This window comes from Hippocampus comes, unplaced genomic scaffold (genome assembly GCF_001891065.2).
Source record: "Hippocampus comes isolate QL1 unplaced genomic scaffold, H_comes_QL1_v1.1 scaffold261, whole genome shotgun sequence".
NCBI classification, from domain to species: domain Eukaryota; kingdom Metazoa; phylum Chordata; class Actinopteri; order Syngnathiformes; family Syngnathidae; genus Hippocampus; species Hippocampus comes.
Window position 1 is genome coordinate 7,004,080 of NW_017805824.1, and position 24,109 is coordinate 7,028,188.

Sequence of the window (24,109 nt, forward strand, 5' to 3'; positions counted from 1 at the left end):
TTCCATTCACAGCTCTTTTATACACGGAGATAAGAGCGGGTGCGCCGGTGGTGAAGGTGAGGGGATGACACCTCCGCACACAAAGAGAGAAAAGAGAACCACTAAGTCCCATTTTCCTCTATGATTCATAAGTCTCCTCCAGTCAAAGCATTTTAATGAGGGACTCAAAAGCAGACAATTTTTGGGGGATGCACTTCCGAACATAAAAGCTTACTCACGTAGCTAAAGCACATGAAGACTTAAGCAATGCTTTGGGGTAAACATGGGGCAGCTCTCAAGGAGAGAATTCGGTAAGTCTCTGGTGTGTTGTTGGGTGGTCGAGCTTAAAAAGACTCGGAGATGTGTGACTGTGTTCGGCGGTGGGAGCTCGTTTGAAGCGAGTGTTTGTGGATGCCAGTGCATATTTGCACGGATGACGGTTTATTTGCACATTTGTGTGCTTCCTTTGAGTGCATCCTGTTTTCCTCTGTGAGCTAGTATGAGTAGGTTGCCAAAAAGCTAGCTGGAGGTTGTCTTTTTGTTTACGCTTCCTATTGACTGAGCACACAGACAAACCGCGCTCCTGTGTGGTGTGTGTGTGCCCATGTAGGTGGAGATGTGTTTGCCTCACCTTCAGCCTGGGTGGCCACCTTGAGCCCCGCAGAGCTTTCTCCTTGACCATTGATGTTGTGGGCCACAACCCTGAAGCGATATTTGGTGTCTGGCATCAGATTCGGGATGGTGACCTGCAACTCCCCTGGTCGGCTTGTATTTACAACTCGCTCCCTGATGTGGACACAAACAAACACATACACATCAGCCTAACTGTATTTTTCACCGTGATGGTTTCCATTGGCAACAGTTGATTTGTAATCACAAACATGGGCAACGTCACATTCACAAAAGGATCAGCGACCTAAAGTCATTCATTTACTGTGGCGGCAGACAACTGGATGGTCGTGATCGATTGTGTATTTTACTCAGTCTGGGAGTTTGAAGAAAGGGAAATTAAATGGTCATTTGGCACACACAAAGCCAACTTTTCAGGTGCTTTGTTTTGGAGAACTGTTCAAACTTCAGAATTTTTGACCACATAGAATGACTGGACATTATTCTGATAGATTTCTCATTAGTTATGACATACATAATAGCCATAAATATAATACAACACAAATGAAAGGGGATTTGAAAAAGCTCAGATTGGGTTCAGTGTGTTATTATAGTAGGCAAGAGATAGGAAAGCTGCAATTATTGGGACACCCGGCCATCAAATCAAGAGGAATGGAGAGAGGAAAAGAAATGGCAGTTACAGTAGCCCTTTGCAATGGTAACAAATTCTATTCCTGTGGGAAAAATTGCTGCATAATTGTGGAGAGTGACTCTTGGACTTTTTGTCATACGGTCACTTTTGAGGGTTTGAAGCCAGGTCTCTGAAGTTCTTTTACAACAAAGTGGTCCAACATGCCTTTAGGGGACTTCATTTGAGTGCTGGGGTACAGTCATGGTGGAACGGAGAACAGCCTTCTCCAAGTTATTTCTACACATACTGGAAGCGTAGAATCGTAGAAAATGTCTTGCTCAGCTTTGCATTAAGATTCAGGGAGTTGAACAGGCTTGAGCCCAAGTCCTCAACAATTACCAAATTGATTATTAGGTGACTCAGGGCTTCTGACCACGCAGTGCATTTTGTGTGTAGGGAAATGAACAATGTAGAAAGCTCCGGATATTTAATCAAGAACAGATATACAAGTATAGAAGAAAAAAGAAATGAATACAGCACTCATTTGCAGAGGGAGAAAGTGAACATGAGAATATGCAAAACTACTCTTAGCCACTTAAATTCCACTTTTAATTTTCTGTAACTAACATGCACAGAAGTCTGCATTTTTTTTGTGGGGTGCTGGTGTTTGTTCATTGCAATGAAAACCCTTTAGAGGAAATAATTTGCTTTAATTAATAAACACATACTGCTTTAAAAGCGCTTTAGCTCCTTTAATGAGATCCTTTCGGGATGCCCAGAAGCTCAGGAATGCACTCACAGCGGCTCCTCACAGAGGAGCACTCCCATGGCACAATTACAATGTAGACAGTGTATTACCTGCTTGTGCCCTCCTGGCTGTAGAAAACAGAGTAGGTTAGCTCGTCTCCGTGCGGTTCAGCCGGCGGGCGCCAGGTGAGCTTGATGAAGCGGGTGGAAACCAGCGAAGCCACGACATCCCGTGGGGCGGAGGGAGTGGGTCCTGCCGGACCAGCTACACCCCCAGAGCCTGGCGTTACATGGTCAGTAGTGTTAGGAGTCAGTGAGGGGGGAAGGAGAGGGGGCAGGGCTACGTCTTGGGGTCGGGAAGAGAAGGTGGGAGGGTTGGGGGGGAAAGGAAGGGAGGATACAGAGGGAACCAAGACGGTATGGGGGTGGAAATGGGAGAAATATTGCCCAGAAAAAGAGAGCAGTTTTGAGGAGAGAGGAAAAGGGGGTGAAATGGAAATGAAGGTGAAACGAAAGAAAGAAAGGAAACAAAAACAGAAGAAAAAACAAAATAACAACAACATAACAAAAAAGACGTCTGGTGTCACAAGAAAACAGAAATAAAACTGTTCTACTACACTTACAAAGCACAATACAAGGGGATACTACACGTGCAGATTTACACTGCTTTCTATAACACAACAGTCAATTGCACATGACATTTACACAACTCCTTTTAGTCGGGAAAATGTTTGTTATTTATAATTGATATTTATTGGCTCTTTTTCGACATGAACCTCCGTTTGCATCCTGAGACAGAAGTTCATTGTGAAGGCTAGGAGCGTCCTCAAGACAAGCCAGATTTTGCCTGATGAGATTAGATTTGTGCAAACACTTTTCAATCTCATTCTACAGCCTGGCCGCATAAATGCTAGTGCAATATTTAAATTGATCGGGGTTTTGTTGGGATTGGGGAGCAGAGAACAAACTGTGGCACGACGGAGCAAGATCTGCTTTCCACTTGCTTGGCTAGTGGGTGAGACGGAACCAGATAGAAAGGGAGTCAGTGCACAAGACATTTCCATTTGCGCACGGGTCAGGAGAAGTGATGGGGTCAAAACATAAATACAGCAAAGTAACATAGCAAGTGCACCTTGTGTTGCTGATGGACAGACGGTTTTGAAATGCAAGTGACAGCTGTCTTATTTATCTGGCACTCCATCAGGACAAAACCACTAATTTGCCGTTCAATGGTTTGTTTACAAATCAAACAAGTCCACTTGGATTTCTGTGGAAGATGTGCAATTATCTTCTTTCAAAGTAACAAATGCTGGTCAACACACACACTCCTCTCAACTCAACTGTATTCATTGAGCACTTTAAAACAACCCCCACTGTAAACGGAGCAAAAATAAGTTGTACAAGAGCAAACGCTAAAAACAATACATTACTAACGAAGAGAGTAAAAAGCACAAAAACAGTCAAACAAGAATCAACACTCGTGCTCAGTCATAAGCCAAAGAATAAAAATGAGTTTCAAGACAAGTTTTAAAGATGGGGCAGCAAGATGGCTTGCTTAACCTTTAGCGGGAGGTCATTGCAAAGAGAGGGACCGGGAACGGAAAAGGCTCGATCCCCTCTGAGCCTGCTCTACTCGTTGCGGGGATAGGGACTCGGCCAGAAGAGTTGTGTGACATGGGCAAAAAAACAAAAAACATGTGTGTGCGTGTGTTTTTTATACATATATATATATATATGTAGAGAGAGAGAGAGAGAGAGAGAGAGAGAGAGAGAGAGAGAGACCTTGTCACAAAGGCAGATGTTGGACAATTTGACCCAAAGTCTAATGAAGTACACTGAACTAAAATGTAATCTCATCAGGTATGGAGTATGTAGACAAAGTGCTCTGTCATGATTAAATGAGCAGACATGAACAATCCTGTCCAATGGTGCTTTTCCGTCTTTCTGAAACAGCGAGTCCATCAATTTCTTTTCTTAAATAAGCCCAAGAAGAGGTTGAGTAGAGCATCGTGGGATAGACCGAGACACTAATGGTGCTTCCATCTTCACATCATGTGCAAATAATTGACATGCTGCAGAGTAACCAGTGCTTGTCTGTTCAATCAGTCTTGAACATGCAGGCTCGAGGTTCTTACAGTAAGGAGATGTCAGCCTCCTGCTGCCATCGCCAAGCTCCATTCATAGCTGATTAATTGTATCATTAGTCTTTGTGCCCAGGGTAATGAATAGCCGACATTAAGGCTTTAATGAGGAAGGTTACTTCAGATATGCATAATATATCTGGGCCACCAACGCATAATACAACTGGGACAAAGACATGCACGTTGAAACATTTGTCTTCATATTAAACTGAGGGGGAAAAAAAATGAATGTAGAACTGTAGCTGTGTGAGCTGAAAAGTTCAAGTTCAAAAAGAACTACTCCAATTAGTGACATACTGGACCAGGAGTAGGGAGCATTCGGGGCATTTTTTACCACTAGTCCACAGCTCTTGACGTAAGCTGTTTGCCAAAGGTTTGTGTTAAATATATATTTGAGGGCTGCAAGGGACGCCTGACGATAGACATATTAGAAATACCGTGATAAAATAAAGCAAAGACAGTTTCTGAGAGCATCCTTTTAAAGCTCAACTTTTAACTCTATTTTGAACTCCACTAATCAGCTTCTGGGATTTTCCAGTGGTGTGACCAGGGGTGCCATGAAAGGGAGAAAAGTGAGGACGATTCCAAGGGCTCAGGGTCAACAGTGGCTTTAGAATACAGTACTTTTAATTTGTAATATTTTTTTTCACAGGGCTAAAATAACTGGCAGCAACTCTGGGCGTGCCTCTTAACATAAGCCAGGTACTTCAACAAATGGTCTGAGTGCACTGATAAGAGAGTCAGTCAGGCTCAGACTAAAAGAAAGCATTCATATCTGCCAGAAGCACACACAAGACTGGGGCCACTGATAGACCAATGAGGGTAAATATAGCAGACCGTGCCAGGTTCTTGCAAAAGAGAAAAACAAATAAACATATTTTCTCAGGATAAGCTGCCATTTGTAATTGTCTTTGTTAATGGGTCCTATGTCGGGAACCAGCTGCAGCATGATATTAAGGGGCAATTCCACAGTCATGTACTTCCATCTGACAGAAAAAGAACGAACAATATAGTCAAAAGCACTGCAGGTTTTAATCACAAACATCTACCGCTGCAGATGATCACATTACATGGCTTGTCCAATCAGTGCTGCGGGAAATTTAGTTCGCTCAGTCGTCGACGTGTGACGGTTGTGATCGTATGTCGTGTGATTTTTTTCTTTAGAACTTTTTTTAATACATGCTAACTGTGTCGAGCAAAAAAAAAAGCGGTCGGATGAATATTTACATTGATTCACATGCACCACGGAAAGTGATGGGACTCAGTGTCCTATCTGCATGATTTGTCATACCAGGTTGAGCAACTCAAAACTGAAGGAACACTTCTTGAATCATATTTTTATTTTTCACAAATGAAGGGTTCGGTGAATGTGCATATGAACTGGTTGGATTCGGTACCTCTAACAAGGTTAAGAGCCACTGTAGTAGAGCCACCTTGCGCAGCAATCATGGCTGCAAGTCGTTTTCGATAAGTCTCTAGGAGCTTGCCACATTTTACCACAGGGGATTTTTGCTCATGCCTCAAAGGAAAACTACTCCAGCTACTTCAAGTTTAACAGTCACTGAACAGGCTACCACAGGTTTTGCACCAGAATATCACTATTCAGCACTAACCATCATTCCCTAAACCGCTACAATTCAAACCAGGGTCCAAGAGACTGCTGTTGGAAAACATCCCCACAGCATGATGCTGCCGCTACCACGTTTGTGCGGATGCTGTTCTTGGGGCGATGAGATGTGTTGGGGTGAAGGCAGTCCAGGGTGGGGAGAAATTCTCTTGCAGTGGCACTGGAAGGAATGTTCACATGAAAGTTCACCCCTCCAAGTAAAAGGATGTTAGTTGTATCGAAAGTTGAGCTATGGTTATGCACTTTTGGAATGACAGGTGGCTTTGGTTTGGGTGGTCGTTAGATAAGGAGTCTTGACTGGTGGCTTGCATTAAAAAGACAGAGCACAGCTCTGGGAGGGACAAAGGGTATGATTGCAGGTGGCTGCAGTCTATGGCGGTTGCATCAGAGCTTCTTCGGGGCTTCATAACAAAAGGGTGGAATATATTATGCACGTGCCAATTTTCAGTTTTTTACTTTCCAAGAATGATATTTTTGAATACATGCACTGTATTTCTCATCTCACTTGAAAACCTTTGTCCATCAAATTCAATTTTAATTAAAAAAATATTTTGAATTAAAAGCCGTAATGTAAAGAAGTAGGTAAAAAAAAGGCAAAGGGATGAAGACTACATTGCATTGTGTACTTAAGTCACACCAAATAGTTGTATGCTTGTGTTTCAATCAGGTACAAGAATAGCTCCCTCTGTGCTGAGAGTTCAATTCAATTTAAGGCTAGAATAAAGTGGGCAGGCAAAAACAATACCCTGTAATTGCTTTAATGGTTCCGGGGTAAACCTTGTGGAAAATTATTGGTGGCTGGAAGCAACTTCTGACGACTGTAGCTATTTTCTGCAACGACTCATTTTCCCAACTGGCTAAATCAGATCTGGCTATTCATGACAACTTCGCTGCATTAAAAAAAAAAAAAAAAAAAAAGGAAAGGCGAAGGAAAGTTCCTCGCAGATTCATGATTTGTTACTTGTGGATTCACCTATTCATGCATTTCTGGAGGAAACTATCCATCCTTATTCACAAAAATCTCAGCTGTTGTTTGTTTTTGTGCTTCGGCCAAAGCCCTGTCTGATATAAAAGTATTGCTCTGGCGCCATTTTGTGGCATCTTGGGGCCAAGGAACTGCTGAGGTGGAGGGAAAAGCTTCATTTCGACAGGCCATTCTTTTGCCTAATAGAAAATTAGTGCTTTGTCACTGTCTTGTGGCATCGATGGGCAATTGGAAACTTTTGGGGGGGGTGCAGGGGGGTGACATCGATTACTTGCATGTTTCCACTTGGCTATTCACATTTTGTCCCTATCCCCACAAATAACGAGTGAACACTGTGTGTCATGATAGCAAACCTTTTTCCCGGTTATGGTCATATGACAGAAGTGTGACATACCGAAAGTGCAGTATTTGGTGCGGATCACACAGATGCCTCGTTAAAGTGGACAAAATGAAATCGGATGTGATAAATCAAAACATGCAGGAAGGTGCTACGTTTATTTCCAAAGATATTTTTCCAAGCAGCAATGAGGAGAGATGTCTCTCGGATTTCCAGCAACCATCCTCTTAATCTGAGCTTCTTTTTCAATGTAACTACAGAGAGAATTCAGAGGAAAACATGATGATAGCCCTGTTTACATTAGACCCCCTGGAATTTACTTGAGGGGAATATGGTTTCTATAAAAAGTGACAACCCATATCCCACCAGGCTAAACAGAGGGGGATGTGTAGGATTCCATTTAGTATCTTCAGAGACTGAAGAACCACAGATGGTGGGGATAACAACATTATTTGGTATGAAAGCGATGACTGGAATTGAAAAGGGATGGTGCAATCATAATTAATCACAGATAAAGACAGTGAACCTTAGTATGTGCACAGCCATAGTCCTGGTTGTCTCACTTCAACCAAAGCTGTCACACATGAATACATTACCTCAAGAAACATGCATGATCAACGCTGGCCCTCCTTGGGCATGGAAATGAAGATGTACAGATTCGGTAAACAATGTAAACTCCACAGGCTGACTGAGCGAGGAAAGAGAGGCCCCTTGGGCTTGCCTTTCAAGCACATCAAAACATCCAATGATGCTGCACAACTACAGAGCCTCTCACTCAAGCGGCTTAGAAACACACTTCAGTGCTCCCAATGGTCTGACTATCTTGACCCTACATCAGGAACACCAGACACCAGCACAAGATGAATGAATGAGGCAACTCAGTACAACCAAGGATGGTGCTGTATGTTTTTATCGATGTGAAATGGTCTTTTGTTCCATTGCAACTATTTCAGATAGGTATGTGGGTATTAAGATAAGATAAGATAACCTTTATTTGTCCCACATTGGGGAAATTTGCAGTCTACAGCAGCAAAATTGTGTGTGTGTGTGAGGGGGGGGGGGTGGTAGAGAAGAAATATAAGTTTTGTTATAAGTTTTATTCCTGGATTGTTTCCGATTACGTTGACACCCAACAAAAAAATTTGGTTGTTCCAACATTTATGTACGTAAAGTCAATGTTTTTTTGAGTGATGACAATCAACATTTTATGAACATCAAATTAAAAAAAATTCAATTTATTCTAACAACTTTGTGACATCTTAATAGTGTAGTGCTCACAACCACACTATCCAAGTCCAAGACTTGCCCGAGACCAGAACTCACGAAGACAAAGGCTTGTGGGAGTTGAGACCGAAACAGGCCGAGACTGAGACATAACCAAGACCAAGAGCATTCCCCCATCCATTTCACATCCAAAAACATTGCGTCCGAAGCACAACATGCACATCTCAAATTTTCTCAACTAAATTTTGGCCCAAAAATAAATCCTTGTATCCTTTTAAATTTAAGTATTCAAAGAAGTTGGTTTCATTTAAGACACGGGATAGAGAGCAGCATTGTATGAATGTCTGTTAAGGCTACAGTCATTACGGGGGCGCTCGGGGAGGTTCAGATCAGTCCTGGTCTTGACCGGTCCTGATGTAAAATCCAGAGTCCGCATACTCCAAGAGAGAGACAAGACCAAGACTTTTCAAGTCGAGTCCGAGACAAGACCAAGACCTTCACAATGTGGCATCGAAACGAGTTTTAATACCAAGACTGGTCTGCAGTGCTACAACACTAAATATGATACTCTTTTTTAAATACCTAAATAAATTATGTATTCTTGTCATTGCAAGTTTCATCTAGATGTAATTCAGATAGCAAAGCTGGAAGTTGGAACTGGCACTATATGCTCTGAGAGACATCTCATATACTCACATTAAATAGGATGTGCTCTGAAATAGAACACTTAAATCAAACTGTGATGATCAGAAGTAATTCCAAACCTAGACTAAACTTTACCTATTGTTATCTATTAAGGTCCAAGATCATAAGCCCCTGACACAACCGTTTTCCGCAAAATGTTACAGGACTAGAGTCTTTGAGTACTTGTAGTTCGGTGAGTGTTTTTAAACCTGTACATTTTTAAGTACAGTAGACAGCAAGTGTGCAGGGGTGTAGGGAAAAGGAAATTCTCGTCCAAAACTGAAAACGAGGACACAAATGCTGAAAACAGAACCACCGAAAAAAATTATAACACTGTACCTTAACTTTGGTTGAGTCCGTTTTAGCGTTTGAAATTACAAGTAAATAGTTGATCCTCCATTTCTGTCGTTCCTTGATTAATTTAGTTTGAATATATGAACATGTATTCATGATTCAACATGAGTGTCAGTTCTATTCAGGGCAGTATTTGATACAAAAACGTCTTCATTACACTGGCTGATGGTAATGATACTTAAACAACCACCTGTTTCTAACGTTTGTTGTAAGTAGGCTTCAGTTTCCTCAAATCTTTTTGGCCACAAGAAGAAAATAAACACGCATAATGCTTCTACATATTTGTTTTCAGTCAACATAATACGGAAGCAACATAACACTTTCTATACATATTTCGGAATCACTCCAAATAAAGTGTGCGCGAGCGTGTGGGGGGCGGCTGGAGACGCCAGTCTGGGTGAGAACTGCTGAGAGGTGGCAGTCACACTCCACCACCACCCGGCGGGGTGTCCAATGCACCACTGTGATGTTTCTCCCTATTCTACTTTTAGCCTATGGAAACTGGGAGGTACAATGGAGACAGAGGGTGTGTGCGCTCAGGAAAATAAAAGCTTTGGTGGCGCCGCTTGCAGGGGTCATCCACCTCCCGCTAAGGGAAGGGTGTGAAGGGAAAGTGGTGAGCTACTTTAATTAGCGTGCCCAGAGAACTAAGCACATCCAAAAACGTCAGCTTGGCATCCTGGATGACTACGTGTTGGAGCACAGTGTTATGTAGTAATAAGGGCAAGTTGTTGAAAGGAGTACAAAACACAAACATAAGTCCCATGCAGGTGCATCCTGGCAGGCATAAACCGATGTTTATAACAAGACTGACCTTCAAAAAACAGCAGTGACGCAGGTCTCCAAGGCTATTTGAGTCTTTTTTTTTTCTCATTCCAGGGCAAGACAACAGCAAAATTGGCACCCGTAACATTTCAGTTAGCACTTAGCTGACAGGTCGCTTATAAATAAAGCAAAGCTATTCTCCACGCTTGAATTAATAGAACGCATTGAAAAGTTCACCAGGAAAATAGCCGCTTTAAATGCACAAATATACACTCGGCGTAAGCGGCATCTGTGAGAGACGGCCACAACAGAGTGACTTTTTAGCATCTGCACAAATAACAATTTGGTAGCAGATGATTTCTCCTCTTCAAAATCAATTTAGGCTGGGAGGTCTATGATCAAAAGACACACATACACACACACACACACACGCTCACACACACAAATCACAGACATGATGTGTATGCATAACAGGGTTGGATTTTTTTCCTATGATTGAATTTATTGCAAAATATTTCAATCTTCTAAAATGCTACTTCACAACGAATAATATATTCATATGAACTACAAAAATCAGTAATGTACAAATAATGTAGCACTGATTTTTGAGGGAACTGGATGCTGCTGCAATTATGGGGCAGTTTCACTCGTGCCAGAGTTGCACCATATTAGCCTCTGCAAAGTGCAAACAGCAGCCTCATCTTTTGTTTCGCTGAAATCATTCTAGTGAGTATCCTTGTTATACTAGCTTGAGAGACATTTGGAGTAGTTTGCCGAGTTGTGAATAAATGCCAATAGTCACAGAGAGAATTCCCACAAAGGTATATTAACGCCTTCCTGCCTAAATTGTAGTGAAAGGTCATGCATGGCATTGTAATAGTAAGTGTACCTAATGGTGTGGCTGAACACACAGTATGTCAGCCCAAGCGTGAAGGCATGGACAATCCCATCTCTATCAGCTGTGACTGTATGTGAGCATATTCTTGTGTCCCAGCAGAGCCTGCCACGTTTCTAACAGTCCCATACTGACACTAGTACCTACTGTTAAAGTTACACGTTTGATGGCATCTAACCGGTTTGTGCGGTGCCGGCATGTTCACACGTTCGCAGCACAACGCTTACCTCCTGCTGGCCCGGCAGTGACCCTGCTGGCAGATGATGGACTGCACAGTATTCCTGAAGGAGGCCTAAGCTTTTATTCAGTGCTCGTCAAACTGGAGGAAAGGATCTTTGAGCTGCCCATTATAAAGGCTTGATTTGAACAGGGAATAAAGAGGGTGAGCAAAGGCAGCGGACTGCTTGCCCATCTGCTTCCTGTCCTAGCGCCTTTCGAAACTAGTTTTACTGCTTTCTTTATTCAATTTGCAAGACTTTGCTTATCATTACATTTTATGTTGCATAAGCTTACGATTTATCCTTCCTCCCTTTTCTTTTGTAGCATCTCATAATGACAACCCAGCACTGAGCACCCCCAAACCATCTCATTTTAAGGCAGGTGTTTCCACTATGGTGAACAGCTGCTATATCACCGTTCATTGTTCGTACCCTTGCTATATCGCAGATTTTGAAGATGTCGTTTGAATGGGTTTTGAATGTATACGGGCAAATGCGAATTTAGAATCGTGCTTTCTGTGCAGCACCACATTGTGCTGCAACAGGCCAGACAGCACTAAGGTTTGCTGGAAAACATGCGGCATAACAGAAGTAGTAGCAGAAAAGGTCCCCACTAAGAGTTGTTGTTGTTCCAGCAGAGCAGAGAAAATATATGCCTGGGAGTAAATTACTGCAACGTTTATGCTAATTTCTGTTCGCCTGTCTATGGCGGTTTGCATTCTGTGTTACCATTAAGTTACTGGTACCTGCTTTTTGTAATTATATGGTTTAGTTGATGTGTTTTTAAACACAAGCATGTTTAATATTCTTTTGTTCTTTAGCGTCTTATTTGTAGAAGTGTGCAAGTGAGAGTCTTCTTTTCATTTGCTCAAAGCGATGTTACACGACAGTTTCTTGAGTGTGGAACAGTCAGAACATATGCTCAGGAATGTGCTTCAAGAAGTTAATATATGTTTTGAAATGTGCTTCAAGCATGTGGGAGGCGTAAAATATGATATAACTAGAAGGAAGTTTTGGATAGGGTCAAAAGACTGATTTCCTCCTGATGACACTTTTTAAAGGGTCAACTTTTTGTTTTCTCAAAAAACAAACAAAAAGCACTTCAAAAGTATTTCAAAAAGTATTTCTTTATCTGACCGCAAAAATGTAGGAAAATCCATCCATCCATTTTCTGATACGCGTTATCTTCACAACAGTCGCGGGGGGTGCTGGAGCCCATCCCAGCCTTCTTCGGGCAGTAGGCGGGGGACACCCTGAACCGATTGCCAGTCAATCGCAGGGCACACAGAGATGAGCAACCATCCGCGCTCAGTCTCACACCTAGGGACAATTTAGAGCGTTCAATCAGCCTGCCATGCATGCTTTTGGAATGTGGGAGGAAACCGGAGCACCCGGCGAAAACCCACGCAGGCCCGGGGAGAACATTCAAACTCCACACAGGGAGGCCGGAGCCGGGATCGAACCCATGACCTCTGCAGGTTGAGGTCTAGGTCTAGGTTGAGGCGCTAACCACTGGACCGCCGAAATCGAGGATGGTCCTCATGCCGTGACCAGGATCCGAACCACGATTGTTGCGGCCACAACACAGGGTACAAACCACTACACGATCATGACCTATGTAGGAAAACTACATTATCAATAAATGTCACTTTCTGGCAAAACCATATCAGTGAATATACTGCCGGCTGCTCAATTCACATCTCCTTCAAGTAGAAGTGCGCTCCATGTGGAATTAATTACTGTTTGCATTATTACAGATATTTTAAATATTTAATTGTATCTTCAAGGACAGAGCAGATTTATCTCCCAAAAAAAGAGGGTTGATTACAGTTGAGTCAGTGATCCATTTATCTAAGATGTGGCATTTTCAAACATGACTTGCAGTATTTCTCTGCCGTCACTATGTCATGTCACTAATATATTTTGTAAAGTGACGGTGGGAGTCGCAAGGAGTGGCAGTCATGGGACATCTCCATTTCACTGTGGGAGTCTTGTAACTCTGATGGGACGGGAGGACACAGCTTTACTATTTGTTAGCATGTCTAAAGGTTAAATAATGCTACCATTAAGACATCAATCATGAAGGAAGGCATGACATAGTGACCTGCTATCAAACATAGAAGCTTAACTAGCCCGCTGTTGCACAGAAGCAGCAATGTACACATTCTTAAATGTATCATGTGTTATGAATTTAGTTCCATCTATGTCAATATGATCTGCTTCTAATAGATGCTTGCTCAAAGAGCCACAGCGCTTGCAGCTCAACGATCCAAAACCGAATTCTGTGCTCGTCCGGGTCACCGTTGCCTTGCTCACAAGCAGGCAAAATGTCAAAGTATAATTTATGGCCGATGTGGGATTAAGGGGGCACACCACCTCAGACAGCGATATTCCCATAAATGAAAGGCTATTTCAAAATATCAAAATCAGAAATAAGGCCAAAGCGCAACCTCAGAGGCTCCCCTCCTATTTTGTTTATAGTGGTAAAGGCCCGCGTTCCGTATCATTCAACAACCGTTGCTTTTGTGATCAAATTGAAGTACATTATCCGTTGTGGCTTTTGAGGTCCCTCTCTTTGAACTCACAAATAGTGTACGCTTAAAACTACATATGCAGCTCACCACTATTACCTATTAATAGCTTAGCCAGCGCAAACTTTGAATGTGTCTCTGCTTTAGATTTCCAAGAACGACGCAAAATGCAACTGCGCTGCAAAACATGGGTAGAAAGTATACTGTTGTGCCATTTGACCAGACTTAGATTTTGTAGCATCTGTGGAAATCATTTTAATGAGTGCTTTGTCTAACCTCAAAGTTGAAAAACACGTACCCGTTTCCTCGCCAAGCCGTAACTGACAAGTGCCAGAATATCATGCGCAAACACTTCACAAAATGATGCGGTCGGAAAAGTTTGCAAACGTCGGCGGCAGGACACTGTCGAAATAAGATGAAACAAGAAGCCCTGGAAGAGCAGCAGCTGACGAAACGTCCTTCTCATCATTTTGATGACGTTAGTGCTTCTGCAGTACTTCCTAAGAGCTGTGGAAAGGATTGGCCAATCAAAAGAAAACTGAAGTAAAATCATTTCGAACTGCTCTGGATGAAGACTGGACTTGAACTATAATTTGCTTCCCATCCTGTATGTCATATGGACACTCAATGAAACACTTTATCACCCCCGCCATCTTGCTGCTGTAGACTGCAAATTTCCCCAGTGTGGGACAAATAAAGGTTATCTTGTCTTATCTTCTATCATCCCTACAGTATACAGTTTACAACATAGTTCCTTTCCTTCAGCTGTGCCCTCACACGAATTTACACAAATGCAGTAATTGGTCATAATTACAGTAAATAATGGCGTGAAAAAAATTAAAATAAAAACACTCATAGGGCAGAAATGCCAAGCAATCAAGTGAAGAACAGCAATCGCGGTAAGGGAACGTGGCTTCCTGTGCCGCGTGACGTCATATTCTTACGCTGAGCCTGTTCACCTCCCTTAAATGTCGTATGTTGGGCACCTGAAACATGTCGGTGACGCGTGTTCCTGGGAATATCTATCTAAATGTGTTCTTACCTTGTCTGCAGCCTAAAAAACACATCACGTGGCAAGCACTTCCACCAGATGACCAGTCTGAATAAGACTGCTTCACAAGAAACATGACCGACCACCTCCTTGTTTTCTGTGCAACAACGTCATTAGGTGCCCTTAATGTGCACTTTTGCCATTTGCTTTCAGATTGACTCACATCTGTTTGCAACTATTTGACCCATATTGCACATGTAGAACGTTCAGGATCATTTTAGACCCCAATCTGGGTACTATTTTGGAAAAATATGTCTTTGAATGTTGCATATTTGCTGCAGTGAGAAAAAGTGATTTACTTTTGAAGAATAGTGTCAAAGGGCACATGACTGCGAACATGCTGAACCTCCAGCTGACAACTGACCGTTGTCTATTCCAAACAACCACTTGTGAAGATAATCAGGTGAACTACAAAGAACTGGAGCTGACAGAGTGAAGACGCAAAACTAACCTAACAAGCATTAGCCAAGGTTTTGTCACTGGCTGTTCTTGATTTCCCTGTAAAGCCACAATTCCTCTAAAGCAGTGCAACTTAGTGTGCTTCCGATAGAACAGAACAATAAATGCAAATGAAATACCCTCTGCTCAGGAGCAGAGCACAGCAGTGTGCTAAGATGATCTGCAAACAAGATTACTGTTATCATGCAGCATTTTAAAATGGCAACTTTTGTTTTCTCATTTCTTTCAGACTCCGAGTCCATTGTAACATCAAGAGACAATAGCCAGGCCTTTTCATCAAGCATACCTTGTTTTCTTGTAACAAACGTGCCAATATGCCGAGCAAGAAACATCAAATCCTGTCCCATTCCTCCTCCTTGCACACAATTGCTTTGCTTTGCTTTTGCAGTTTTCACACTGATAGGATGCCCTATTCTGGTTGTTTTCCTTTTTTGTCGGGAGATTTTACCTGGGGCGGCGGCTTACCATCGGAACGTCATCAACTTGCAAATGAAACATCAATTCAATTATGTTTGACTACGTTCCACTCATGTTCACAGGTAATGGCACAGGAACAAACATATTCAAACATTTTCCATGAGTCTATTTTCCAGCATGTCGGATGTTATGAGCCACTGCGTCTGGTTACTCAGTATGAGACTTAGAATTCGAGCATATTTTGGCTGCAGACAACCCTGCTGGGCCGGAGAGCCCTCCAGATGCTATCACCTTTCCAGGAAAGGCTTTATGTTTAAGAAAAGTCCACATTAAAAGATTGCTTGAACGTGGACAAGTGGCAGCATCCAAAAGTCTGCATTCGTTTCCATGTTTCTGCAACACTCGATATTCTTTAGTTCTGGTTTTCATGTTTCATTTGTCAAATCACGTCAAACCAAAATTCAATGGTTTCGTCGAATGTTATTACTTTTCAGTACACGAGCTGTGCACAACTGCCAAACGTAAAAGCAGTGTAAGACCAAAAAATGGCAGATGAGATTCTTGATGAGACTTTTGGGATTTCTGCAGTGTTTAAAAAAAAAAAAAAAAAGAAACATTAATCTTGTTTGTTGTCTGAGTAAAACGATCCGATGTAGTCCTATCAGGAATAATAATTTCGTTAACTGATACTTAATCAATTTTCTTAATTCAATGTGCCTTGAACAGGTGTTTGTGGTGCGTACCGTGATCCAAGATGATGAGTTGAGCACTGGATTGAATGTTTCCTGCATCATTTTCAGCCAGACATTGGTAGAAACCTTCATCGGATTTGACCAGGCCCAGAACCTGGAGATCGTGTTCCTTCTACACAATGCAACAAAATGGGGAAAAGAAGGGAGAAAGTTACGCAAAAGACTGAAGCGTCAGTATAGTTTTTTTTTTTCTTTTATGATTATTCCATACAGATGTACGCAGAGGTCTTTAACTGAAATGATATATTCCATGCTAAAATATAATAAGTTACTTCTATACCTGAACCGAAAAAAATTATTTCAGAGCAGGTTAATTCTGCTTTCCACGTCGAAATAACATGACATTTGAAAACATATAAAATCACTTTATGATAATATGGATGATCTTGTTTTTCAGGCAGTTGGCCTCTACTGAATTTGTTATTCAGTGTGTACACACATTAAAAAAATGTGACTGCAGAGAAAATGTAGAAAATTACCACCAAAGAGGAAAAATGATCTTACAATAATTTTGAAGTAGTCGCTTGGAATAACAGCGTCGCCATTCTTCACCCATTTCACGGTGGGGGCTGGTGAACCTGTGACTTCGCACTCAAACACGATGTCCATGGACTCATGGGCGTAAATGTTGGCTGGCCTCTTTGCATATTGGGGAGGAACTGTGGAAAATAGACAGGGCGAAGTGAAAAGACCGAAAAGAATGCTCCTTTTATTTTGAAGCATATGCAATTGTCAAGTTACGTGAATTTCAATAGACGATACGGCAAATCTGACCAGGACTCTGTGCTATGATCTTTGGCAGGAAATGAACAAAGCCGAACGATGTCATGCTGCCTCCTCATATGCCAAATTCTCTGTGAAAGGTGAGCAGAAAAAACAACTCTCTAATCTAATAGCCCACCTGTGACTTTCCCAGGCAGATGCTGCCACACTAGAAATTCTGCTTTAAGCAACCAATGTCCTTTCCTTTTTCTTGACGACACAACGGGTAAAATAACAACAACCCTGATATCATTGCTGTGTGTCAGCATGAAATGCAAGCTGGTTGGTTGTGATTCACTTGCACTTGCATACACATGTCTCCTGGTTCTGGTAATGAGGAACAGAAAGGAGTTATTTGATCTTCCCCAGCCAAGCAGTACCCCATCAATCAGCGGTGCAACAAGGTCACAAGGGGCACGTCCTCAGTATTAGAATTGGACCGCACTGTACATGCATGTGAGAAGAGACCCCAAGACTCACAGTGCATGGATGGGCTCTGTGCTTGATTGCATTGACTGATGATGAGGTAGCGGACTCACTGACCAATTTCCTCACAGAGATCGCTGATATTGGCAGGATATTGTTGACGTCGGGCGGAATCATTGTGCCTCCAAAATCATCACTTTTCAGGAGACCCCCAAAATGGCGTTTTTGTTCAACTATTAACGTTGCATCGTAAAAGACAGCAAGCCATTTTCAACACTTTTGACTGGTCGTTAATTTGTAAAAATAACAACCACACATGTGGACTGACCAATAATATAAGTTGAAGAAATATGAAATTGACCAAATTGTGACGTATGAGGTTATCCTGCAAAAAGTCTTGACCCGCTACAAAAGTGTGTCCTTGCCTCCCGGTGTTAGGTTTCCCACTAAGTTAGGGAGTGATTTCCTTTTTGCAAATCTCCCTGATTTGTATCTAGTTTGTTTTTCCTTTTTGGTTCATGTCAGGGTCCGTTATGGCTATTGCTCATCAATCATGCAGATTGGCGAGTGTGTGTGCTCCGACTGTATGAGAGAGGAGCAAAGTGACTGTGTGGTGATTGTATGACAAACTTTTATGACACATTTTTTTGGATGATGGATTGAAAGTTGAAAGCTTGAGATGTTAAAGCTTTGGGATATTTCTTTATTTTTAAATAAACTAAAGCATGCTTTAAATGTCTCCCTACCTTTTTCCCTGACCTGTCTGGTGAGTTCCTCGGTCTCCATGATGCTGTTGTTCACTAGTGTTTAACAATCTGCTAAAACCTTCACAGAGAAGATTTTTTTGTTTTTATACTGAGCGTAAATTACACACAATTGGACTCTGTTTACCGATTAGGTGATCTCTGAGGGCAAATGATTGCACTTCGACTGTATTTAGTGGTATCAAGAGCACAAGGGGCTGAATATAAATGAGCACCAGACTTTTAAGATTCATAATTATTTAAAATTTTGAAAACCATGGAACATCTTCTTTCCACTCCTCAATTATGTGCTTTGTTGTATGAATCCTTTTTCAAGGCACAGTAGATAGCAGCAGCCTGCCTGTTTGGACATTCGGTGCAATAAAACTGCTACAACAACCCCACATATTAGGGAAAAACCGAGGGGGGCGGGGGGGGGCTAAAACGACATGACGTGACATTCCGAGTCTATTTCCTGACCTTTGAAAGCACCAACTCCATCTCGTTGGGATTTATATTTTTATGTTCAGTGTGGTACAAAGGTATCAGAACAAACAGACGTTCAAGATGGGGGTAACATGAAGAGCAACCGAGCAAGCAAACGTGGGTGGCGATACCTGATGACCAGCTCGCCACATTGCAGTCGGAAAAAGGCATCATCCTGCTCTGTAAACATCTGTGTGTATATTTGTGAGTGAGTACCAGGCTTCCCCACGGCAATATGTGTGACCTGCAAATAATGTCTTTCACAGTGTGGTGTCCCTTTGGGTGTTTGTTTCTCGACCGAGTGAGTGAGCGTTTATATCAAGTGTACGTCAAGTTACAGGCATCTGTTTGGAAGGCAGGAACTCAGTTTTAGAAACAACTTAGTCCGCATTTTGTAAATAGATGCAATATCCTCAAAAGAAAGAAGCGAGGTGGGAGTTGAGACTGCTTGTGGCAGCAGAGCCATCTGTGAAAATGAATAATATTAAATTGCATCTGGATACTGGCGGTACCGTTTGTGTGCGGGGAATTTTCGGTTCTGTATTTGCATAACACATTAGTGTGTGGCGTTTGTACAGCGACTTGTTTAAGTATGGAAACAGATTTCCTGCATCCATGTTGGAACAATCTGTAAAACCACAAAATATGCATATGTTTTTGTGTGAATGTGAACCCCCCCAGTGAGACTTGCCCATGTCAGGTTTTAATGGGGACCGGTACCCTGTCGCTTTCTTTATCTTCCTCCATTTTGTTTTTCCACTCTGTCTCCCATTTTCCTGCCACTTAATCTCACTATAACCCCTTGCCTATCTCTTCATCTCCAGCCTCCACTTCCTCCTTCCCTGTGAGCAGATATGTATCATTTTGTATCACGTTTGGAACCTATTGGACCGAGCAAAAGTGTTGTGATCATGCATGTCCGTTAAATGGTAGCTCAGGACTTGGCGTAATTTGGCTTGTTTCCGATGACCAAAGGGGGGAGAAATGTCCGTATATACAGTGCAAATAAAAAGTCTACACACCCCTGCTAAAACATCTGGCTAAGATAAATTACTTACAAAGGTATTTCTACCATTAATGTGACCTATAACCAGTACATCCCAATTCATATAAAAGGAATCTTTTTCAGAGGGAAATTCAAAATAAACAATTTATATACCTGTAATGTGGTTGCACTAGTGGACACACCATTCTATAATCTTAATATCTAAAAAAGTGGCTGTTTGCAGAAACAGTCACATTCTCAACTCAACTGTATTTATAGAGCACTTTCAGACAGCCATCGCTGCATACAAAGTGCATTCAACCAGACACATTCAGTTTCGGCGGCACAGTGTCTGACTAGTTGCCATATTCACTTCACACTTCTGAGATTGGGGGTTCTAAACTGGTTTTTGGCCACCTTGTGTGCCGTTCGCATGGTCTCTCCCTCTTGGTGCAGGCTTTCTCCAGGTAATAGAATGGTACGGTTTCCTCCCACTTTCGAAAAGCATGCATGTTCATTTCAATTGACCTTATGTGTGAATGTGACTGTGAATGGTTGTTTGTCTGCCTCTCTCTCTCTCTCTCTCTCTCTCTCTCTCTCTCTCTCTCTCTCTCTCTCTCTCTATATATATATATATATGCCCTGGCGACCAGTTCAAGGTGTACCCCACCTCTCGCCTGAAGTTAAGTTGGGATAGGCTCCACCCGATCCGCGACCCTAAATTGGATAAGCAGTACAGAAGATGCCTGTGATTGCCAACAACCAGTTCAGGGTGTGCCCCGCTGACTGATCGATGACAACTGGAATAGGCTCCAGCATACCCGCAACCCTCGTGAGGATAAATGGATTAGAAGATGGATGGATGGATGATTGGAGTACAGAATATGCATGGGTGGGTAAACATTCAAAAGTGTTAAATGAGAGTCGGCTGGCACCTACCACCATTTGATGCGGCTCTCAATAATTCCAAATAAAACTGAGGTGCTCTAGTAGGCTTTCCTTGAGATGTGTTCTCACAGAAGCCTGACCGTTTTGTGCTAACATTGAATGCTATTTGGTATTGTTCATAATTCTCCACAGTGACTAAGGCCCGAGTTCCAGCGGGGGAAAAACAGTCCCAAAGCAGGACACTGCCACTGTATGTATGGTGTTCTGCTGACTCCTATTTAATGTTTGTTTGAATGTGATTAATTCTGAACAGCCACATGAAGTTATAAGAGGGTGTGAAGTGTGCACACAACATGATCCCAGCTGTGTTGTCTGGGTTAAACATCACACTGATTGTGAAAAAAGTTGTGAATTTATTTCTCATAGTCATATATTTTTTTTTACATCACAAATAACCTTCCATTTAAACAGGGGTCGAACACTGTATATCCACTGTATATATGGAAATCGTTTTGAAATCCAATATTCCCAAGTGTGAATTGCTAGAAGGGTGATGTAAAGCGGTTTGGAAATGTGGTCAATAAAAATTTGCTTTACATACTGCAGTCTATGCAGGCACATCAACAGTCCACATAAGGCCACAATGTAGGAGCTCAAGTGCTCTTATATGCTTTTCCGCAAATGGCTCCTCAAAGCGAGTGGTACCCCAGCTCAAATTGTCAAGAAAATCATTCAACCTGGCTATGAAAAATAAATGGCTGCCTGAAAAAAAAATGAAAAAGTAGCTGTGTGTTTTTCTTCTCTGACTGAGCAGCAAAGCAATGTTTGGATTAGCAGGCCTCAGCAGGCTTTGTAGGTTGCAGTGCTGGTAATGAAGACATGAAGCAGATATATTCTGGCGACAGGAAGGCAAACAAATGGAAGAAGTCAGTTGTTCCTGCTGTGACAGTCTTCTTGAATTACTCTTTATGAATATTTGATTGTATTTATTGTTCAGTGTCTTATGTGATGTCTGCTTATTGCTGTGTTAATCAATTATTTATTGGTGAATTTTGACTTCTGGCTCATGGATGATAAAGAAGGCTTTTACACTTTATGTAAAGGCATATACACCATGAGGACAAAATATTTTCATTGAAGCCATTAAAACAAAAACTATGCTATGACCACAAACAAAAACTCTACGTGAAGGGCAAATGAATAAAGTAACATAAAATTAAGAACTACTGTACAAAGAGGCAAATGTCAAAAAAAAACCAAAAAACATTCAGATGAAGAAATGTTTTGTCATTAAAGTATTTTCTAGAAACGCAATATTGCAATTAATCAAAACTATGATTAGGCTCAACAATTGCAAAATTGGCAGAATCGATTGAATAGTTTGAACAATCGTGATTTCAATTATTAACAAAATAACCGTGATTCATATTTTTTTCATAATCAAGTAGCCTTACTTTGGCGTAATCCGGCCCGATGGTCGATGCACCGCCTCGGGGGCGGCCTGCTTGAGGCGACCGTCAGAGAGTGATGACGACTGAGCCATGCATACACATCTGAACGTCTATATTAGGTCTGAAGATGTTTTCGGCCAGTGACATCATTGATCAGCAAACTAAGACATTACTGCAAAAATCTTATTCACTCAGGCGACGTTCTGTGCTGCCATCATTAATAACCAAAGGTTTCTCAGCAGGTAGGTACAGTCAGATTTTTAAAAATATTATTTTTCCCAATATTTTTCATGTTGTTTTTTTTGGGGGGGTGTGGAAGGGTGGGGCTGGTGTCGATTTCCCACCAACCATTTTCCATGAATTGAATGTTTATTCATGTTTTTGGGGAGATTTTTTTAGGTTTTAATTGTTATTATATTTTACCAATACATTTCAATGGCCATCAATTATATGCAAATATTTGCTATTTATGGCCCAGGCTGGTCCCAATCCCCCGCAAATAGTGGGGGTTACTGCTCAGTCAATAAACAATTTGTTTAAGTAGGTGAAATGGACTGGTCCATCTCCTGATCGGATCGCTGATCGTTTATAGTTGTTTTTCAACTCAGTTATTACCGCCAAAGTCCTGCTCATGTAAAGTCAATGCAAAACATTCAATGTTTTTCTTTTTTCATTAAAAGGTGATGTGATGGTGAAACAAAGCCGATTGTTTGGAATTCCATTCATCGTCATCCCGTCATGGCAAAGAACTGCTCTTTTGCACGCTCCCCTACCATAAAATGTATACCTTTTACCATATTCAAGGTAAAAAAAAAAAAAAGCTGGAGACTCGAACAGCTTTCGCAGAGTGGACGACATCTTGGTCTGACCAGCAGTCAATAGCACAGTGATTGTGAATGGAACACGGAAGTGTAAATTTCTAGATATGTGCAAAACACAAAGTGTGCACAACTAGTGACTTGTATAGCATTACAAAAAAAAAAGTGGATTTCTTAGTGTATAATTTAAAACATTTGAGAACCGGTGTGGGATCGGGGAGTGGGTTGGTTGGGTGTTTCATTGAGCATCAAAATGAAAGTCTTCTCTGCAACTCTAGTGTGACAGTGACAAATGTCACCTACATGGCCCTGGTGAGTTGCAGATATTGCTTTATCTGAACAGAATGGGCGACAAGACTCCAAACAAGCCAGTCAGTGGATGACAATCAGACAAAAACACCTCCCTGCTGGTGATGATAAGACCCACTGAGGATATGGAAAAGGCGTGTCTGTCGGGGCAGTTCTTCATCTGATTTGTTTGCTTTAAAAAGCTCTGTGGAAAGTTTTTCCTCTGTATAATTTCTGTAAGATAGATCACTTTTTCCAAAATACCAATCGGAATCGCACTCCTCATTGTAAAGTTAAAGGGTTTTGCAACACGCGCAGGATAGATTTTTACACCAAATGAGTAGGACTAAAAAAAAACTTTCCTTAATATGTTACTTTTTCTATTTTTTTTTTTTTTGCTTTACATGATCAGGATTTGGGGATCACCAATCAGCACATTTAAAAGAAATACCAATTTATGGATGTGATCAGAAGATGGAGCCATAAATCTATTTAGATTTATTTATTTATTTATTTTTAACGAAAAGGTCGATCGCTGCTATTTGAAGGGGAGAGGGCCTGGCCAGGCCGACAAAAAGCAAAAATCCATATATAACTGACGCCTTTTGAAATGCACTGGGTGAGAGAAATAAACATTTTAACCCCCCAGATTCTTCAAAAAACCTTGGCAAACATTCAATGTATGGAAAAAAAAAAGATAATACAATTCTAAAAGGTTCTTTCAATGACCAAGCCAGTTTCCATTTGCTTGCATAAACTAGAAATGTGTTTTCTTGAGCAGCCTATCGCCAACATTACGCATTCAATTCCAAACATATCAAATAAAAACGCCAGCAAGTCACCATTGGAAAAATAA

The 24,109-nt window shown here is 41.6% G+C and overlaps 1 protein-coding gene across 13 annotated transcripts in view; it reads right to left on the minus strand.

The window, feature by feature from the left end:
* The window catches only part of neo1a (neogenin 1a), a 159,815-nt gene that overhangs the window by 28,870 nt on the left and 106,836 nt on the right, over positions 1 to 24,109 (minus strand). For 9 of the 13 annotated variants that reach the window (XM_019886837.1, XM_019886836.1, XM_019886844.1 and 6 more), the window contains exons 6-9: positions 16,911 to 17,065; positions 16,398 to 16,518; positions 2,078 to 2,312; positions 611 to 765 (exon numbers count right to left, since the gene is read on the minus strand). In XM_019886837.1, the coding sequence (XP_019742396.1) occupies positions 611 to 765; positions 2,078 to 2,312; positions 16,398 to 16,518; positions 16,911 to 17,065 (666 nt within the window). The remainder of the gene's footprint in view (positions 1 to 610; positions 766 to 2,077; positions 2,313 to 16,397; positions 16,519 to 16,910; positions 17,066 to 24,109) is intronic. The other 4 variants (XM_019886840.1, XM_019886842.1, XM_019886845.1 and 1 more) reach the window with 1 other exon arrangement.